At 38.5% G+C, this 16,515-nt stretch overlaps 1 protein-coding gene across 1 annotated transcript in view; it reads left to right on the top strand.

Annotated features, from left to right (window-relative positions):
- cita (citron rho-interacting serine/threonine kinase a) overlaps nt 1-11,917 on the top strand; it is a 54,822-nt gene extending 42,905 nt beyond the window's left edge. Inside the window, exons 40-50 of the mRNA XM_084729998.1 lie at nt 2,542-2,622; nt 2,795-2,930; nt 3,802-3,941; nt 4,094-4,186; nt 4,317-4,425; nt 4,882-5,010; nt 5,921-6,001; nt 6,112-6,190; nt 6,441-6,623; nt 8,625-9,012; nt 10,411-11,917. Of these exons, the coding sequence (XP_084586124.1) occupies nt 2,542-2,622; nt 2,795-2,930; nt 3,802-3,941; nt 4,094-4,186; nt 4,317-4,425; nt 4,882-5,010; nt 5,921-6,001; nt 6,112-6,190; nt 6,441-6,623; nt 8,625-9,012; nt 10,411-10,434 (1,443 nt within the window). The 3' untranslated portion in view covers nt 10,435-11,917. The remainder of the gene's footprint in view (nt 1-2,541; nt 2,623-2,794; nt 2,931-3,801; nt 3,942-4,093; nt 4,187-4,316; nt 4,426-4,881; nt 5,011-5,920; nt 6,002-6,111; nt 6,191-6,440; nt 6,624-8,624; nt 9,013-10,410) is intronic.
- Nucleotides 11,918-16,515: the final 4,598 nt, after the last annotated feature.

Below are 16,515 nucleotides of genomic sequence, written 5' to 3' on the forward strand. Positions count from 1 at the left end.
AGCATGAGCCACCAGCCAAATGCTTGTAAAATATAAAAGTGGCTGATAGATTTACTTCACTCACCAGCCAAAAAAACAATTCTAATCTATTAAGTGGCTGGTAAAATGTGAACATTCACTATCCATTTAGCTGGTGGAAAAAAAGTTAATTTTTCGCCCTGCCAAAAAGTGTTACCCCTGCCTTGTTATGTTTATTTACATATACATTTAGACGTTGAATAGACAACTGCACAGCAGAGTACACTACATGCCCAAAAGTGTTTGATCACCAGCCTGAACATTACACACATATGTGATTGCTGAAGATCAAATTCTAAAATCACCAAATCTTTTTTCATTGCCCCCAAAACAGTTATTAATATGCTCCACATTTCTGGGAAAGCTTTTCACAAATTCTCATTGGTCACAGAGTTGTTTGATGGGATTGATGTCAGGGCTCTGTGCAAGCCAGTTAAGTAGAGCAAGTAATTGGGAAAACCTTTCCTCTATGGCCCTTTTTTGTGCACAAGGGTATTGTAATGTTGTGACAGGATTGACCCATCCTAAGTCCTGCCCTTTTTTATTCTGTGATCCAATAGCAGTTAAGTAAGCTTGGCATCTCGGTCAGCTTTCTTCTTCCCTGTTTCCTGTACTTGGATGTGTTATTTGCTAGGCTTGTCTATGTTGAAAAGGAAACCGTATTTTGAAGATGATAAAAGATTTTGCTGGGGGACATGTAAAAAACACATATGTATTCACATCTTAAGCTAGCTAATGCTAGTTAAAAATGCTTGCTAACTAGCTAGCTAACAATTGATGCAGATTTGCTAGCTAGTTAACTGGCATTTTATTACTATAAACTATCTTGAGTTGTGACTATATGTTGCTTTTATAGATCCTGTAACAATATCTTTTAACCATCTTTGACCACAGTCAACATAGCATGTCTAAGTACAGGAAACAGGAAAGGGAAAGTTGACTGAGGTTCTGCACAGAGAAAGGGTATGGACTTATAAAGGGTCGATTCAAAGAATGTATAGTCATTTGTATTAAAATCCCTCCAGTTCATTTACATACAATTTAAAAAAATGCTTGCAATCAATGTATACAGTCTTATATGGTATACGGTGAGTATCACACAGTGACACATAGTCTATTGTGTCAGATTGGGAAAAAAAAAAAAAAGTACTGTTATTCAAGTACACTTGAATAACAGAAAGAGCACTTGTCTATCTGCCCCTGTGACCACTGAAAAGTCTTATTGCTCGAGGACAAAATCTGTCCAGTGGTTCCTTGATGCACTATTATCTCTTACTTGATAGTAGCAGTGAAAATAAGTGATGGCCTGGATAATCCAAAAAAGTATAATCCAGAAACCTTCTCTAAATTGATGCCACTATGTCTGAATCACAAAATTGTCAAAAATATATTTGCATTCTGTAGAAAATTATGTTTCCCTTGAATGGAATTTAGGGATCCAAACCAAGAAAATCAGCCATAGACCAAAAGCACACAAGTACGTGAATATTGGTGTCTCCATATTTTTGGCCACAGACTGTATGTAGTTTATGTAACTTTTTTTAAGCCAGTTGGTCAGTTTCACACTGCAGCTCTTATCATAATTAGCTGTCTGGTATAAACTAGTCATACATACTGTAGAGCCTGAGTTGAACAGCATCTGTGAAGCTATGAACGCTGATAATAATTTAAAAAGGCACTTCATGAATTTGACTGCTTTTCACGACTGCGGTTGTTGCTGTGAAGTGGTTGTTTCTATGTTTCTATCTTTTTATTTTAGGGATGCACGATACCACATTTATTCAGCTGATACCGATATCGGATAATTCCTGGCTTCTCATGGCTGATAACAATGAGATAACCAATAATTTCACATTTTTGCAATGTAAAAATAAGTTCATATACCCTGTAGGTTAGACATCAAGGCTAGACATCACTATGACAACAAAAAACAAGGGTAAAGTACATTAAAAAAATTATGAACTTTTTATTACATTTAACATAAATCAAAATAAAAATCAGATATCATTATAGACGTTAAAATATTTTAATTGTGCAAAAAAAGTCCACAAAATTACTTTTCTTAAAAAAAAAATCTTTGTGTATTGTGTGTATTTAGGAAAAGTGCTTTTTAGGGTTTTTGTATTGAGACAACATTAACAAGGTTGACATATTTTGCACTGAAATTTAGGCATTGTAGTAACACTGTTGAAAAATATCAGATAATACCAGTTTCAAATTAAAAGTTGTTGGGGGGGCATTGTCTTTTGAGAAAAGATTATATGTACCTGGTGCAGACATCTTCAGCTTATATTATATTATACATACAAATTTAATTTATTAACTTTGATGGATGACTTCACTGATTCAGATAACAGAAATCTGTGGTTTTGGTTGTTAATGGCTCTCTGGCTATCATCTTTGCTGGGTCACTTTTTCTTGCTACTTTTTCTAAAAATCAGCTGGTTTGTGAAAGATGTGCCTAACCTGCTGCCTCCCTCTGCTCCATGTCTCTCTGTCTCTTTCTGCTTCTTTTCTTCATAGAAACTTCTGGGCAACTCTCTGCTGAAGCTGGAGGGAGACGACCGATTAGACATCAACTGCACTCTGCCTCTCACTGACCAGGTATAAGAACAAAACCCTGCACTGTCAGCAGGAATATAATGAAGTTGACTTTTTCTTGCTTTTGCTATGTCTTCCATTGTAAGTTAAAATGACTGAGCCAGTAGTTCTGACTGCTACACTATTCTGCTCCATGTTGTTAAGCTCTTACTATTTACCTTATCCTCCCCCTTAGATTGTGTTGGTCGGCTCTGAGGAGGGTTTGTATGCTCTAAATGTCATTAAGAACTCTTTGACCCACATCCCTGGATTGACCTCGGTCTTCCAGATCCAGATCCTGAAGGAGCTTGATAAGCTGCTGATGATCACCGGTCAGTACATGATATTAAATGGAGGCAATTGTTCTCAATTATATTGCAGTAATTTTTTACGAATCTTATGTCAGTGCAAGCTAGTATTTTTATACTGTTTTAGTGTTTTTCTCTGGAATAGATGATTATTCTAAACACACAAGTATTTGGTTCTTTTGAAAATTATACATAGAGGGAAAATCTGGCCTTTTTCTGCTGTCCCAATAAATTAGATCATCTTTACATATAAATGTACTGTAACATATGGGAGCATATAATGGTTTAGTCTTTAAGCTTTGCTCAGACTGCAGGCAAATTAGATTTGTTTCTCAAATCAGATCTTTAGACAGACAGACAGACAGACTGTCCACCTTGTAACTCGCAAGTGATCAGATCAGATGTGTGTGGTCAGACATCACCAGCCTATCTGCTTGTGTTGCTGTGGTAACTGTGTTAGTAACGGCATACACTGGGGACATGGCGTTCCAACCCAGAAGCATGAGAAATGGAGATCCATCATCATGTTCTCCAAACAATCGTGTTATCAAAATTCATGGAACAGATCTCTTCCATCACACCAGGCAAACTCAGTGACAGAGGAGGCTGTTGTCCATTGCAATGCTCAGCCGCTCTGATGTACTTTCATCACTCTCTATGTTGTTGTTGTCTGTTGCATTGTGAGTGATGCAAACAGACAGAGCATCTGGATGGAAACGCATCTGTAGAAATCTGATTGGAATCTCATGTTAGACCACTTCCAAATGTGGCTTGGCAGTCTGAACAAGGCCTTAGAGACCTTTGGCTACTCATAATCATGTGTGGGATTGTACAAAAGTAAACAGGCCATTGCTTGTGTTTCTGATTTACCTGGTGTGTTTGTTGTGTTGTCCAGGAGAGGACAGAGCCTTGTGTCTGGTGGAGATCAAGAAAGTGAAACAATCTTTGTCACAGTCCCATCTCCCAGCTCAGCCTGACCTCAACCCCTTCATCTTTGAGACAGTCAAGGGATGCCATCTCTTCTCTTCTGGAAAGGTTGGTTACTTATGCAAAGAAAATTCCATTTAATTAGATTGTTATTTAGTCAGAGCTAATGAGCATAACATCACGCTAATAGCAGAGCAGTGTGCTGTCTGATTACAGATATTTACTGCTGTCCTGATTGTGGTGCTGATCTTTCTTTACAGATTGATAATGGGACCTGTATCTGTGCTGCTATGCCCAATAAGATTACAATTCTGCGACACAATGAAAGTCTGAACAAGTTCTGCATCAGAAAGGTCAGCAGGCGTTGAAGACTGATAATGTCATGAAGGAAAGCAAGTCTTTTGTAGCAAAGTAGATGCTTTGTTTTGCTCTGGGGAGTCATGGGTTTGGAATAACTAGTGGAGTTTTGTTTGTATTTTGCAGGAGATTGAGACCTCAGAACCCTGCAGCTGTATCCACTTCACTGGCTACAGTATTATTATTGGCACCAACAAGTTCTATGAGATTGAGATGAAGCAGTATGTGCTGGAAGGTAGGTCACACACCACTGTGATTTATTCCTTCAAATCCTGTATTTACTACTGTATTTATTACTTTTTATGTTTTATTGAGCCAAAGAAAATTATACATACATTATAATGTTGTCTTACTGCTCATTTTCATTAATATAAAACAATAAAAATATATTCATGCATATTCACAGATATAAAGCAGAAGATTTAAAGGTATAAGAATTGTATTTGGGATTAGAACAGTATGAAAAAGCAATTTAAGAAGAGAGAAAGGATAGAAAAAGAGAAAGGATCAATCTGAATATAAGAATAGCAAAATAATTCATAAGGTAGTCTAGGAGCAGTATTTTTCTACCGTTATCTTCCCTCTTAGTGGTGTTACTTTTTAAAATGATATTTATATATGATAAAGCTGTCAGGTTTCTACATTCACACGTGAATGAGCTGATTGACACCAATATGATTTCTTTCCACAGAGTTCCTGGATAAAAACGATGTGACGCTAGCTTCGGCTGTCTTCGCAGCGTCCTCCCACAGCTTCCCCATCTCCATCATCCAGGTCACCACAGCTCCACAGAAAGATGAATACCTGCTCTGTTTCCATGGTTAGACTTTTTTTTTTCTGCCTGTGGACTCACATGTACAGTACATTGTGTATGGTGTTGAGCATGTCAACACAGATGTATCAGTAAAGGTGTCAAAAATTTTGAGAAAATGCATTTATTATCATAGGAGATGAATTGCTCTCATTATGTTTTTTATGCCAGTTTCTGACAGCCTCATTGTCAAAATCTACAAATAGGCAGATTTGTATGACACCTAGAGATGGGAATTGCTAAGGTCTCATTACCAATGTCATTATCAATTCTGCTCATTGGTCCGATTCTTTATCGATTCCTGATTAGTTGAGCTGGCTGTAGCCTGAGAGTGAACTGCATCAACGGTCTGCCTTCATCTAAAAGGGATGAAATGAGACAATATTTTCACAACATTTCTTTTTATTTAGGTTTTCTTAGTCTAGGAAAAAATTTGCTAACCCAGCCAGTTTTGCACTACTGTTAGTATAATGTTGGATATTAACCCTCGGTAACAGACATGCTGCAGTGGAAAGGAGTGGCACTCTTAGAGATCTGAATACATTCCATTCCTGTAATTTAAGTCCATGTTGTGTAGAAAGATGTTTCAGTATATTGCTGGTGTTTCCACTCTTACTTGAAATTGTTATTTTCACAACAAGCACTATTGTCATCTTGCTTCATGAAATGAAGCCGCACTTTTGACCATGTCTTCCTCTCTGCCATGAGTCCTACTTGTTGCAAGTTTCTTGCAGTGTATGAGTCAAGTTTGATGTCATTGTTTTGTAATGCACAACAATCAGAAAAACATGCTACCCTCTGTGAAAGAAATTGATAAGCTCAGAGGCATACAATTACAATGGATTTGACAATTTGAAACTGGTTCTCAGTGGTTCCATCAAGTCCCATCCCTAATGATAACTGTACTTTTTCCTGGCAGAGTTTGGTGTGTTTGTGGATGCTTATGGCCGCAGGAGCAGAACTGATGATATCAAATGGAGCCGTCTGCCTCTCTCATTCGGTTAGTGTCAATCAGATTTTCTTCCACATCACTTTCAAAATGTCTTTCTATCTTTAACGGTCAGTATATGATTTATGACATGGTGTTAAGTGGATTTTTTGGTATTTCAGCCTATAGAGAACCGTACCTGTTTGTGACCTACTTTAACTCTCTGGACGTTATTGAAATTCTGGGACATGCTGCTCTGGGGTAAGACTGCCTTCTGTGCCCTTGTCAGTACCAATACCAGTAACAGTAAGGGTTTAGACCAATTAGTTTTTTTCTTGTAAGCATCATTATCATTTTAAAGGATATTTACTTAGCATTATTGCATACTGTAGTGACTGAATTGTTGATTTTCCTGTTACTGCCAGGGCTCAGTAACGACATCCACCAGAATCATCCATTTCAGTCACTGCTGTTGATGAAGATACATCGTCTAATTTCCTATCTATTGCAGGCCCCACTCATATGCACACCTAGATATCCCAAACCCACGCTACCTTGGTCCAGCCATCTCATCTGGGGCCATCTACCTGGCCTCTTCTTACCAGAACAAACTGCGGGTCATTTGCTGCAAGGGAAACTTGGTCCAGAGTCAAGAGGGTGTAGGAGACCTGCAGCGGAATGGCTCTGGACGCAGGTGAGGATGCACACTATTTGTCTGTTTTCTAACCCTCTCTTAATAAATTAAGGCCTTGTTCAGACTGCCAGCTTTGTTTTTGGCATATCCAGACTGTATCCGGATTTATTTTAGACTATATGAACAGCCAAAAAAAACAACATGAAATGCAATTTTTGCACGTCTGATCCAAGCCACATTTGGAGATGGTTTGAAATGTGATTCCAATTGGATTTCTACAGATGCATCTCTGTCCGGATGCTCTGGCCACTCAAATTGGATTTCAAATTGTCTTTTGCTTCACTTGCAAGGTGATACACAATGACAGTATTAAATCCTGAGTGACTGATGTGCATTAGAGCAACTGAGCAGAATCTATGCTGCTACTGGCAGAGCATTATGGAGGACAACATGAAGAACAACAATCTTTGGACAGACGCTGCAATAAGTTGTCTGCTGGCAGTTTGGGGGAGAGGTTTCTGTATAGGCAAAGCTGGAAGAAACATGTTTTAATGTTGGAAAGCCATGTCACCACTAGCATACGTAGTTACTGATGTCTACGTTGTTTACATAGCAACCCTTAAAGATAGGCTGGTGATATCTGTACACACAAATCCAGTCTTATCACTTACTTTCACACTTGCGACAGTGTGAAAAGTTTGTCTTATAGATCTGATTTGAGAAACAAATCTGATTTACCTGCAGTCTGAACAACACCTAATTTACACAATTACAAACTTCAAACCATACTATCCATACTGATGATGTCATCTTACCTTTAACTTCAACTTCCATTTCCTATTTTACGTAATGTTACTAAATGTGGGGGACAAATCTAGTGCAGCAAATGAATATATAAACTTAATGCTCAATTACATTTGAATAAATAAATGGATGAATAAATTAACAGAAAGTACAGAAAAATTACACTCCTATTCCATAATTCTGTTGTCTCTTAATTGGCTAGAAATTCTGGACATCCGATATAAGTTTGATTGAAATCTGTTTACATATTGGAAATAATGCATAATAGTCGCACACATCCAAAAATGTTTAAGGCAGGTTCTGGACCAAAAGAAGCAAAGAAAATGAAGAAAAAAGGTTTGCTCACTATAGCTCCCTTAAGTACAAAGTGTTGGCACATACAGTAAATTGCACTTATGGGAGCTACAGCATGCAGACCTTTTTTCCATATTTCTGTGGTTTATATTTGTAAACAAAATTACTCCGTGCCTTCCTTTGTCTGTTGAGGAGAATTAAAACCGATGACCACTTAGAGGGTCCTGTCAAGTGGAAAATAATTCTGCTGACAGAAAATAAATTGCGTTGAAAGTATAAACTAAGACAAAAATGTACATTCTATTTGTTTCTCAGGTTATTTTACTGTTTTACATATTCATTCATTTATTTGTGGTGAGGTTTGGTGTTCATTGGTTGGTTATGCAGAGACTGTAGAATAGAAGCATACTGTACTTGTTTATCTCAAATACACTGGTGTTGTTTTCAGGGGTCATTGGGACTAACTGGCACTGTTGGGCACAGGTTGGTGGTGATGGTTAAATTGTGGCCTGTGTTTGGTCATACAGCAGGAGTATAACACCTTTATTTTGCTCTTTACAGGAGGAAGAGTTCATTTTTTATCTGTAACAAATCCTGAGATATGCCTTTTTAATTCAAATGACTTTTTAAAATGCCTCTGTCAAATGTGGAAAAGAAATTGTTCAATAAAGTCTAAAATCCTGCTTGTACATCCTGAGACTGGTGTATTACAGTTTGAGACTTAATTACAGCTGAGACTTTGTTACTCAGTGGGGTGATTTTGAAAACTGGTTTTACAAGCCTGTCAAAGGTTTGATCTTCTAATTATGAAAAGCACTATAGCTTATCAGATGAGCTTCACCACCACATCTGTTGACTGACCTGACGGTGCCAAGCTAAGCCCATGACCCGAGACACAAACTTCCTTTTCTTCTGACCAATACTCTGTCTGCCCATCTTTACACATCGGTTCCTATCCAACAGCCCTAACAAGCGTGGGCCTCCCTCCTATAACGAGCACATCTCTAAACGACTGGCAGCCAACCCCCTAGCTCATGGAGATCCCGGCACACCTCACCGCTACCGTGAGGCTCGCACAGAGTTTCGGCGGGACAAGTCTCCCAGTCGTCCACTGGAGAGAGAAAAGTCTCCTGGCAGGATGCTAGAGAGTCGGATAGTGGGGTCTCCAGGCAGGGCCATGGCTGACCCCCGGTTAGAGCGCTCCCCAGGCAGGGCTATGGCTGACCCTCGAATGGACCGCTCTCCTGGCCGGATGATGGACGTGCGTAGGGAGAGGTCCCCCGGACGATTTGAAGAGCGCCAAAGGCTTCATACTGGCTCTGGTCGCACGCCCATAAACCCTGTTAACAAGGTTTGTCAATTATTTTTGATAATTTTTTTTACCGTTTTTCCATTCTTGTATCCAGTTGATGCACTACTGATTCTACTTAATCACAATGATGGTAACTAAACTCATTTTTAACCATGTAAGCTGTGTGCTTCTAGGGATTCCACTGTCAGCCAGTCGGTCCACCACCTCAGTCAAGACCGAAATATCCAAAGAATTATCAGTTTGTTTGCCATGAAATTTTGTTAAGACATTCATGGTCCCTAGAAGATAAGGTCTAAAAACTTTATTGTGATCCCCTAACTTTTCCCCTGGAGCTACCAGCTACCATTTTAGTCACAAGTTTAACAATTATTGGATGGATTGCCATGAAATTTAGTACATACATTTATGGTGCCTGGAGAAGGAATCTGGATGACTTTGTCATTTGGTTTTGAGTAAAATGTCTAAACAACTATTGCTGTCAAATCTGCTGCAGATATTCAAGGCCCTTTGAAGATAAATTCTAATAACTTTGGTGATCCCCTGACTTTTTTAATCTAGCACTCTCATAAGGTCTATATTTCAGTGTCAAATATGCTAATTTCAATCGTCCAATACTTTGGTGCAAAACTGCAAAACCAATGACATTCTCATAGGCCTCAGCTGTATTTTGTATCAGTGCCAATTGCATGCATGCTAACAGGCTAAATAAAGCAGGTGAACCTGGTAAATATATAACCTATCCTACTAAACATCTGCATTTTAGCAAAGTCACTGTGTGCATGTAAACATGCTTAGCACTGAGGTCAAAGACATGTTCATGTGGCTGTAGACTCTTTAGTTTGTTTTATTATTGTATGTTTTGTAGGGCTGTACTAAATAGTTCTAGGCTTCTTTTATAACGTTGACATTCAAATCACAACATCAACAGTCTTGTCTACTCATTTTGTTTAAACTGTATTTCTGCACAGTTGCAGATAAAGATTGGGCTACATAAATATTATATATTATAGTATTTGTTTCTGACTCTTGTGGTCCAAACATTTCCAGAGAACTGATAAGTCCAAAAGTCAAAATTTATTGATCATTTTCAAAATTTATAGTACGCTTTTATGTCATGATTTGCTTCAATCCATATTTGTTGCCTTTTAGTGTCTCAAAAACATTTTCACTGTGGTCAAAACTCTTGCTTCCCACACCTAATGTAACAGCACTATAAATTACATTTGTGTCAATGAAATGTACGAATTATATCCATTAAAGGAAGTTGATTTAATTAAAAAAGTCTTTGAATCTAAAAGTAAATGACATTTATCACAACCCTATTATTTTGATTCCATTTTCAATTAAAATTGCTCAAATATTATAACCATCTAAGTACTCACTTATGTATGTGTATGCATCAACCTGGCTTTATGTTTTTGACTCCACATCCTACAGGTATGGGACCAGTCATCTGTTTGAGAGACAGCAGAGCCACATCCCCAGCGTGGACTGAGAAATTCATCTTTGGAAAAGGGAAAGAAGGGAGCAGAGAACCAGTGAGAATGTCACCAACTCATGATGAAACACTGCCACACATCAGTTTTGCCTGACATCTATAAGCCGACAAACCCACAGAGGAAAACACCTGTAGCCGTCTGAACAGAAAGAGAGCGAGAGAAATAAATAGATGTCATTAGAATCAGGTTATTTTTCTCAATGAACTGACCCAAGTCAATAAAGGTCAACAAAATGCCATATTAAGTAACTTTTTGAGCAGGGTTTTTTGAGGTACATTTGAGTCTGTACTCTGAGAAGGGATTAGTAATTCGATTAGGTTTCTTCAAAAACGCTCAACTCTTAACTTCTTAACTTCAGACCTGACTCAGTGGGTTTTGCTAGTTTCAGTTAACTCCAGACAGTAGTGACTATGATAGATAAGCACAGCCGTAGCAACTTTATCTTACAAGTCAATGCTTAAATATTTACAAAGTCAGGCACAAGTGAAAATGGCAGCAGAGGTTCACTCAAAATAGTATTAAAACATCTGCGTCCTTTTCCACTCTTAGCTCTGTCCACAGTAGCTACAGATCAGGGCAGGAGAGTACATGTAGTAGCATTTCTGGCTCCAGCCCTGCGCCGACGTGTCAACACACAATCATTATCAGCTGATTACAATCATTCTTTGCTAACCTCCATCTGCTGTCAAGTTGGAGGTCAGTTACAGTGACAGGACTCGACTGGAGCACAAACAAATTTGAATCAAATTTAAATAAACAAACCCTCCCTGCCCTGTAGAACCACGCACCAGATGATTGTCTGCCCCCGCATAGGTCAACACTAAAAACTGCACTACCCACAATCCTCAGCAGGACTTTCTAATCCTTCAGAACGCTATCTGACTGTAAATAGACAAGACATAATTTTATATATATTGAGAAGGAATTTCAAGGCTGGATAAGCCGTGTCTATTTTTGTTAAAGAAAAAAAAAAGTGATTAACGTGTCCTCTTGAATGTCCAATGAGTATTCTTTTAATATGTCCAAACATGATTTATCAAGTGAGTGATTGTATCTGGATCCAACTCGTGTATGCACGATCCATCCATCCATCTGTCAAAGGCAAAAACCTCAGTGCTGAACTATATGACAGGAGGGAAAAAAAAGATCATGTTTGAAGCTTACAACATAGTACTTGAGCATTTCTTTTGTACACTGTCCCTTAATATTGTATATAACCCAAAAACTGTTCAAGGTGAAGATGAAAATAATCATTTTTTTTCTGATTCGTAAATGGCATGGATATGTACGTATATCTGAAATGAAACGGAGTGTTGTCTTCTGCTTCTGCCTCATTTGGGTTATATTTTTATTCCACAATTTAACAATGAAGCACGTGAATAACATCTCCTTTCTTTTAATTATTACTTTTTTGCACAGTAAATCTCTTTTTTTTTTCTTTTATTAAGGCACTCTTGGCAAGTTAAATGGCCGGCCCAACCTTAAAGGACACTAAGAGGCTCTTTATACCTGATATTAACATGCATCTTGGGTGATGTGATCAGAAGTGGACAGCTCTGAGTCAGTTCACACCTAGCATTACCGTACATCTCCTGATGTGACGTCTCAAGTGACCACTTGTGATCGGACCTCGCTTCCCCGCTCTGTATGCAAATAAACACGTGGATACATCATTTCAGTTTGCAATGACCAGATGTGTTGCTGTATTATACCTGCTGCCTAACAGTTGCAACCAGCATGCTAAGACAGACAGGCAAAATGTTTTTTGTCCAACAAAAGAAATAATTTAATGTATAACAAATTTAGTTTCTCCAAAATTCAAAGAAAAATATGTAAGACGCTAGCATTCAAAAAGCTGTACTACCCTAACCCTACCTCTGAATGTGTTCAGTGCATCTTGGGTGAGTTCACACCACTACTGTCCACTTGAGATCAGATCACCCAAGTCACATATTAATAATGGACATAAGCAGCCTCTCAAATCCGTCCAGATATTTTGGCTCTCACTGTCAAGGTGCTTGCACTTGACTAAGCTGATTTTATCTCTATATATCATAACTTGATCTATGGAAATAGAACAATTTTGTGTTTTTAGTATTGTTTTTAGAACATATACAGATGAGATGCCACACTTTAACTTGCACAGTGTGTCAGTAACAGTTGGGCGCTCCATAGGAAGATGTTTTTTGCAACCTTCAGAATCCACTATGGTTCTTTTTAGATGTAAAAATCTTCCTGAATGTATTTAAGCCAAGAAGATAGAACTAATTCGTTGGTCACAAATGTTCAACAAAAGCACCCAGTGCTACAGATTGCACAAGTTTCCACTGCTCTCTATACAAGAAGAGTTTCCTATCCTGTTATATTTTATTTTTCTATTTTTTTATTTTGTATTTCTTTTTCACATGATCCTGAACCATAATGCCGTAACGCTGGATATGATATTGATGTCTGCTAACAAATGTTTTATTAGCGTTCCCTGTAGAGATTTTGTCACAGAATATTAAATATTATAACCATTGTCTTTCACTTCTGCTTCACTTCCTTTATGGCGTGCTTATGTGCCTATAAACAAGCTATAACCTTTGTTCAATTATGACAATCCCAATTTGAAAAAAAGGGTGGGACACTGTGTGAAATGTAAATGAAAATGGAATGCAATGATTTGCAATCATTTTCGACCTATATTGAATTGAACACAGCATAAAGTCGAGATGTTTAATGTTCATAACCGGTCATATTTGAAGCCCTTTTCCCTTGCGCTTTCTACTCACCAGTCAAACTTGAGGCTGCCTGTGAAATGACCATTTGTCCATGTCCATTGTGTTAGAGGAGGTTATTCTATTTATAGGCGTCTGATCCCAGCGCTCAGCCTGCCATTCCAGTCACAGTAGCTGCAGCGGCTGCTCGGATCAGAAACTGAGAAGCGCTGAAGGAGAAAGGTTTTCAACAATAGCATCTGCTCCATCAGTTAACAATAACTCTTCTAATTCTGACCACCATGTATACACTATGCTGTGAGATGACACCGCTGACATCTGCTGTTAGTTAATCAACGGCATCTTATGTGACAGTGAGCGGACTGAGTGCAGGAGGGCTTTCAGCGCGTCGTCTTTATATAGCGGCTTCACCTCCTCACCCTGGCCCATTTAGCTCATTTTCACAGACTGTAACTTTTCTTGACCTGTGAGCCACAAGTGACACTGGATGACTTGTTAATGATGCGGGGAGATATGGCACATTGTAAGGACGTGTTCAGTGTCAGCAGTGTTGCACTTGAGTATGTCTCACCTTCTGCTGTTGACAACACTGAGCTTAGTTGCACAAGCTCTCTAATAGCTTTAAAGACCACCAGTGTAGTCTGCAAAATTAGTTCCAAGACCTCTGATGTAACCTCCTCCATGGCCCCTCTTTCAATTTTAAGGATAACTTAAGTATTTTTCAACCTTGACCCTATTTTTCCATGTTTTTTGTGACTATGGGACCAATGAGGACAACAATATTCAAATTTGGTCCATTATTTAGGGATAGTGTTGGTGCAACGTAACACCTCCAGGCAACTGCCCACCATCAGAGTACATCCACTAAAATTACTTGTTTTGCCACAGACAGGCTCGGATTGTTATTTTAAGTGTCTGAAAATGTTATGGAAATAATCACTACAGAGATAGACTTTTTTTAAAAGGTTAAGTGTGTAACATTCAGGAGGTTCTATTGGCAGAACTGGAATATAACATGCATATAAATCATTTCATTAGCCTGAAAATAAGAATCATTGTGTATTTGTTAACTTAGATTGAGCTGTTTTTTTTCTACATAGACTGTGGATCTTCTCACATGGAGTCCACCATGTTGCTTGTTGCAGAGCCAAATTTTTCTTCATCCTGCTCCACCTCTCTGGATGCAGAGAGGCTCCAGCCAAGGAGCGTAATTGGGTCGGGGTTAGGGTAAGAATATCAGGGTAAGCCAATGAAGCTGGTCTCCTGTTCTGTGTGAACAGCCTCTCCAAAACAAACTAAACACTGGCTATAGATACAGACTTTTGTGTTTTGTATAGGTTTCATTTCCACCATTGGCTCTCCTACATACCTGATAGTTGGTAAGTTTGTCTTTTAAAGAAACAAACACTGTATCACTCTCTTGAAAGCAACCAGCCTCCGTTTATAGAAACCTTAATTTCACCTCTTTGGTCTACCGCTTTGTTTGTATGACTTCTGTGTTTTTGTTTGTGTTATTGTGTGACTTTTGCTGTTTCAAAGGGTTAAAAAACAAGCCAGCAGTAGACCAGAGTGGTAAAATTACTGTTTGTGTAAATGGAGTCTGGTTACATTTAACAGAGTGATTTACCATCTGTTTCTGGTTGAACAAATTATTCTAAAAAATATCTCTGCAGCAATCCTTTGCATCATGTTGTCAGACACTTATACTAACAATCTGAGCCTGCCAGTGACAAAACAAGCACTTTTAGTGAACATACTTTGACGGTGCGCAGTGGCCCGTGGGGATTATGCTGCTGCTCAGTTTCACTTCTGCCAGCTGCTGCGCCTTCCTTAAATACTGGATCATTTTCAGACATTGTTGTTACTCACTAAGACTCAAAAACATGGGAAAGTACGGCCCAGGCTGAAAAATACTGAAGTTACCCTTCAAAGAGTCAGAGTTTTTCACGTGTTCATTTATTGCATGGACAGAATGAACCATCGGGCCATGGTTGCTTTTTTCATCCACAGGCTCCAGGAGAGAAGAAGCCTGTGAACGTGAGAAAGTTTCCAGTCAGATATTTTCATTGGCATGAGCGTCAGCCAGTGCATTTACCTTTAGAGAATAAATGAGATTTCATAAATAGTGCAAGCTGCTGCCATACTGTGCTTTGACAATGTCAGGGAAAGGTACGCCAGCGCCAATCATGTGAAGGAGCATGTGAGAAATGTGACTAAAGGTTGGTGGTAACACTGTCCTGACAGGTCAATAAATTACACTTAATGAGCTGGTGATTCACACACACTCTCATCATGTCTCATATCCAGTGAGGACAAGAAATGATTGACACACACATCCGAATATTAAATCATCAGGTTCCATACTTTGGTTTTGACAACTCAGGTTTCCAAAATGTTTGTGGGCCAAATGTCTTAGAAACTTGGAAAGCCAGTTCTTCAAATAGACCTTTATCTTGTCAAATTTTGGACTGGTAAAAAGTTTTTACCCGTGAACTACATACAAATTACAGTATATACTGCAGATATATGTATATACAATAATTTCTTATTTCACAGTATTATTGCAGCATGTATTCATTAATCCAGAGACCTATTTGGAATTTTTATTCTATACCAAAGAGAAGTATAATGTGTTTCACCTACATGGACAGGAGTTACATCACATTGTGTCAAGTTATGTTTAATGCATTAGGTGGGGGCGGACACGTCCTAATTTTCAGCTTGTTCAGTTCTGTTCAGATTGCAGTTTAAAAATACCCAATTTTCATTTGGAGTCTAATCAGATTTTTGAAATTCTTTTCAAAAAAGTTTTAAAAGGCTCCTCTAACAAGTAGTTCAAAGGTTAAACAAGTGGTCAGCTGAAACAAAAACTGCCTGATTTCTGCCACATTAAGGACAAAACTTGTGACTTTATCTCATTTGTAGTGGCAGTAACACCCAGGTCATTTGGATAAAATTTTAAAAAAGGGGATTGTGGACTTTAAAACCAGTCCAGCAGATTTCATGTTGTGTCTTTTGTCTTGCATTTGATACCATTGTTGTCTATATTTTAGACAGTGGTCTGTGGACAGAGGGCAGTTCTAAAGCGATTAAGTGCTTTAACCTTCAGTCTATTCTTGATATTCTAAACCAGTTATTCCAATCTCTTTCTCCAATGTCAGTCCAGACAACTCGGGGGCGAGAGGATACTACAAAGGGGTGTGTGTGCAAGCATGCAATACTGTATGTGCTGTATGAAGCATCATTTACCTGTCACTTCCTAAAGAGGACATAGTTTATAAATATCATCCAGTGGAGCTGAGGGTTGGGGGCTACAAAAGGCT

This window comes from Lutjanus erythropterus, chromosome 2, assembly GCF_056507025.1.
Source record: "Lutjanus erythropterus isolate fLutEry1 chromosome 2, fLutEry1.hap2, whole genome shotgun sequence".
Taxonomy (NCBI): domain Eukaryota; kingdom Metazoa; phylum Chordata; class Actinopteri; order Lutjaniformes; family Lutjanidae; genus Lutjanus; species Lutjanus erythropterus.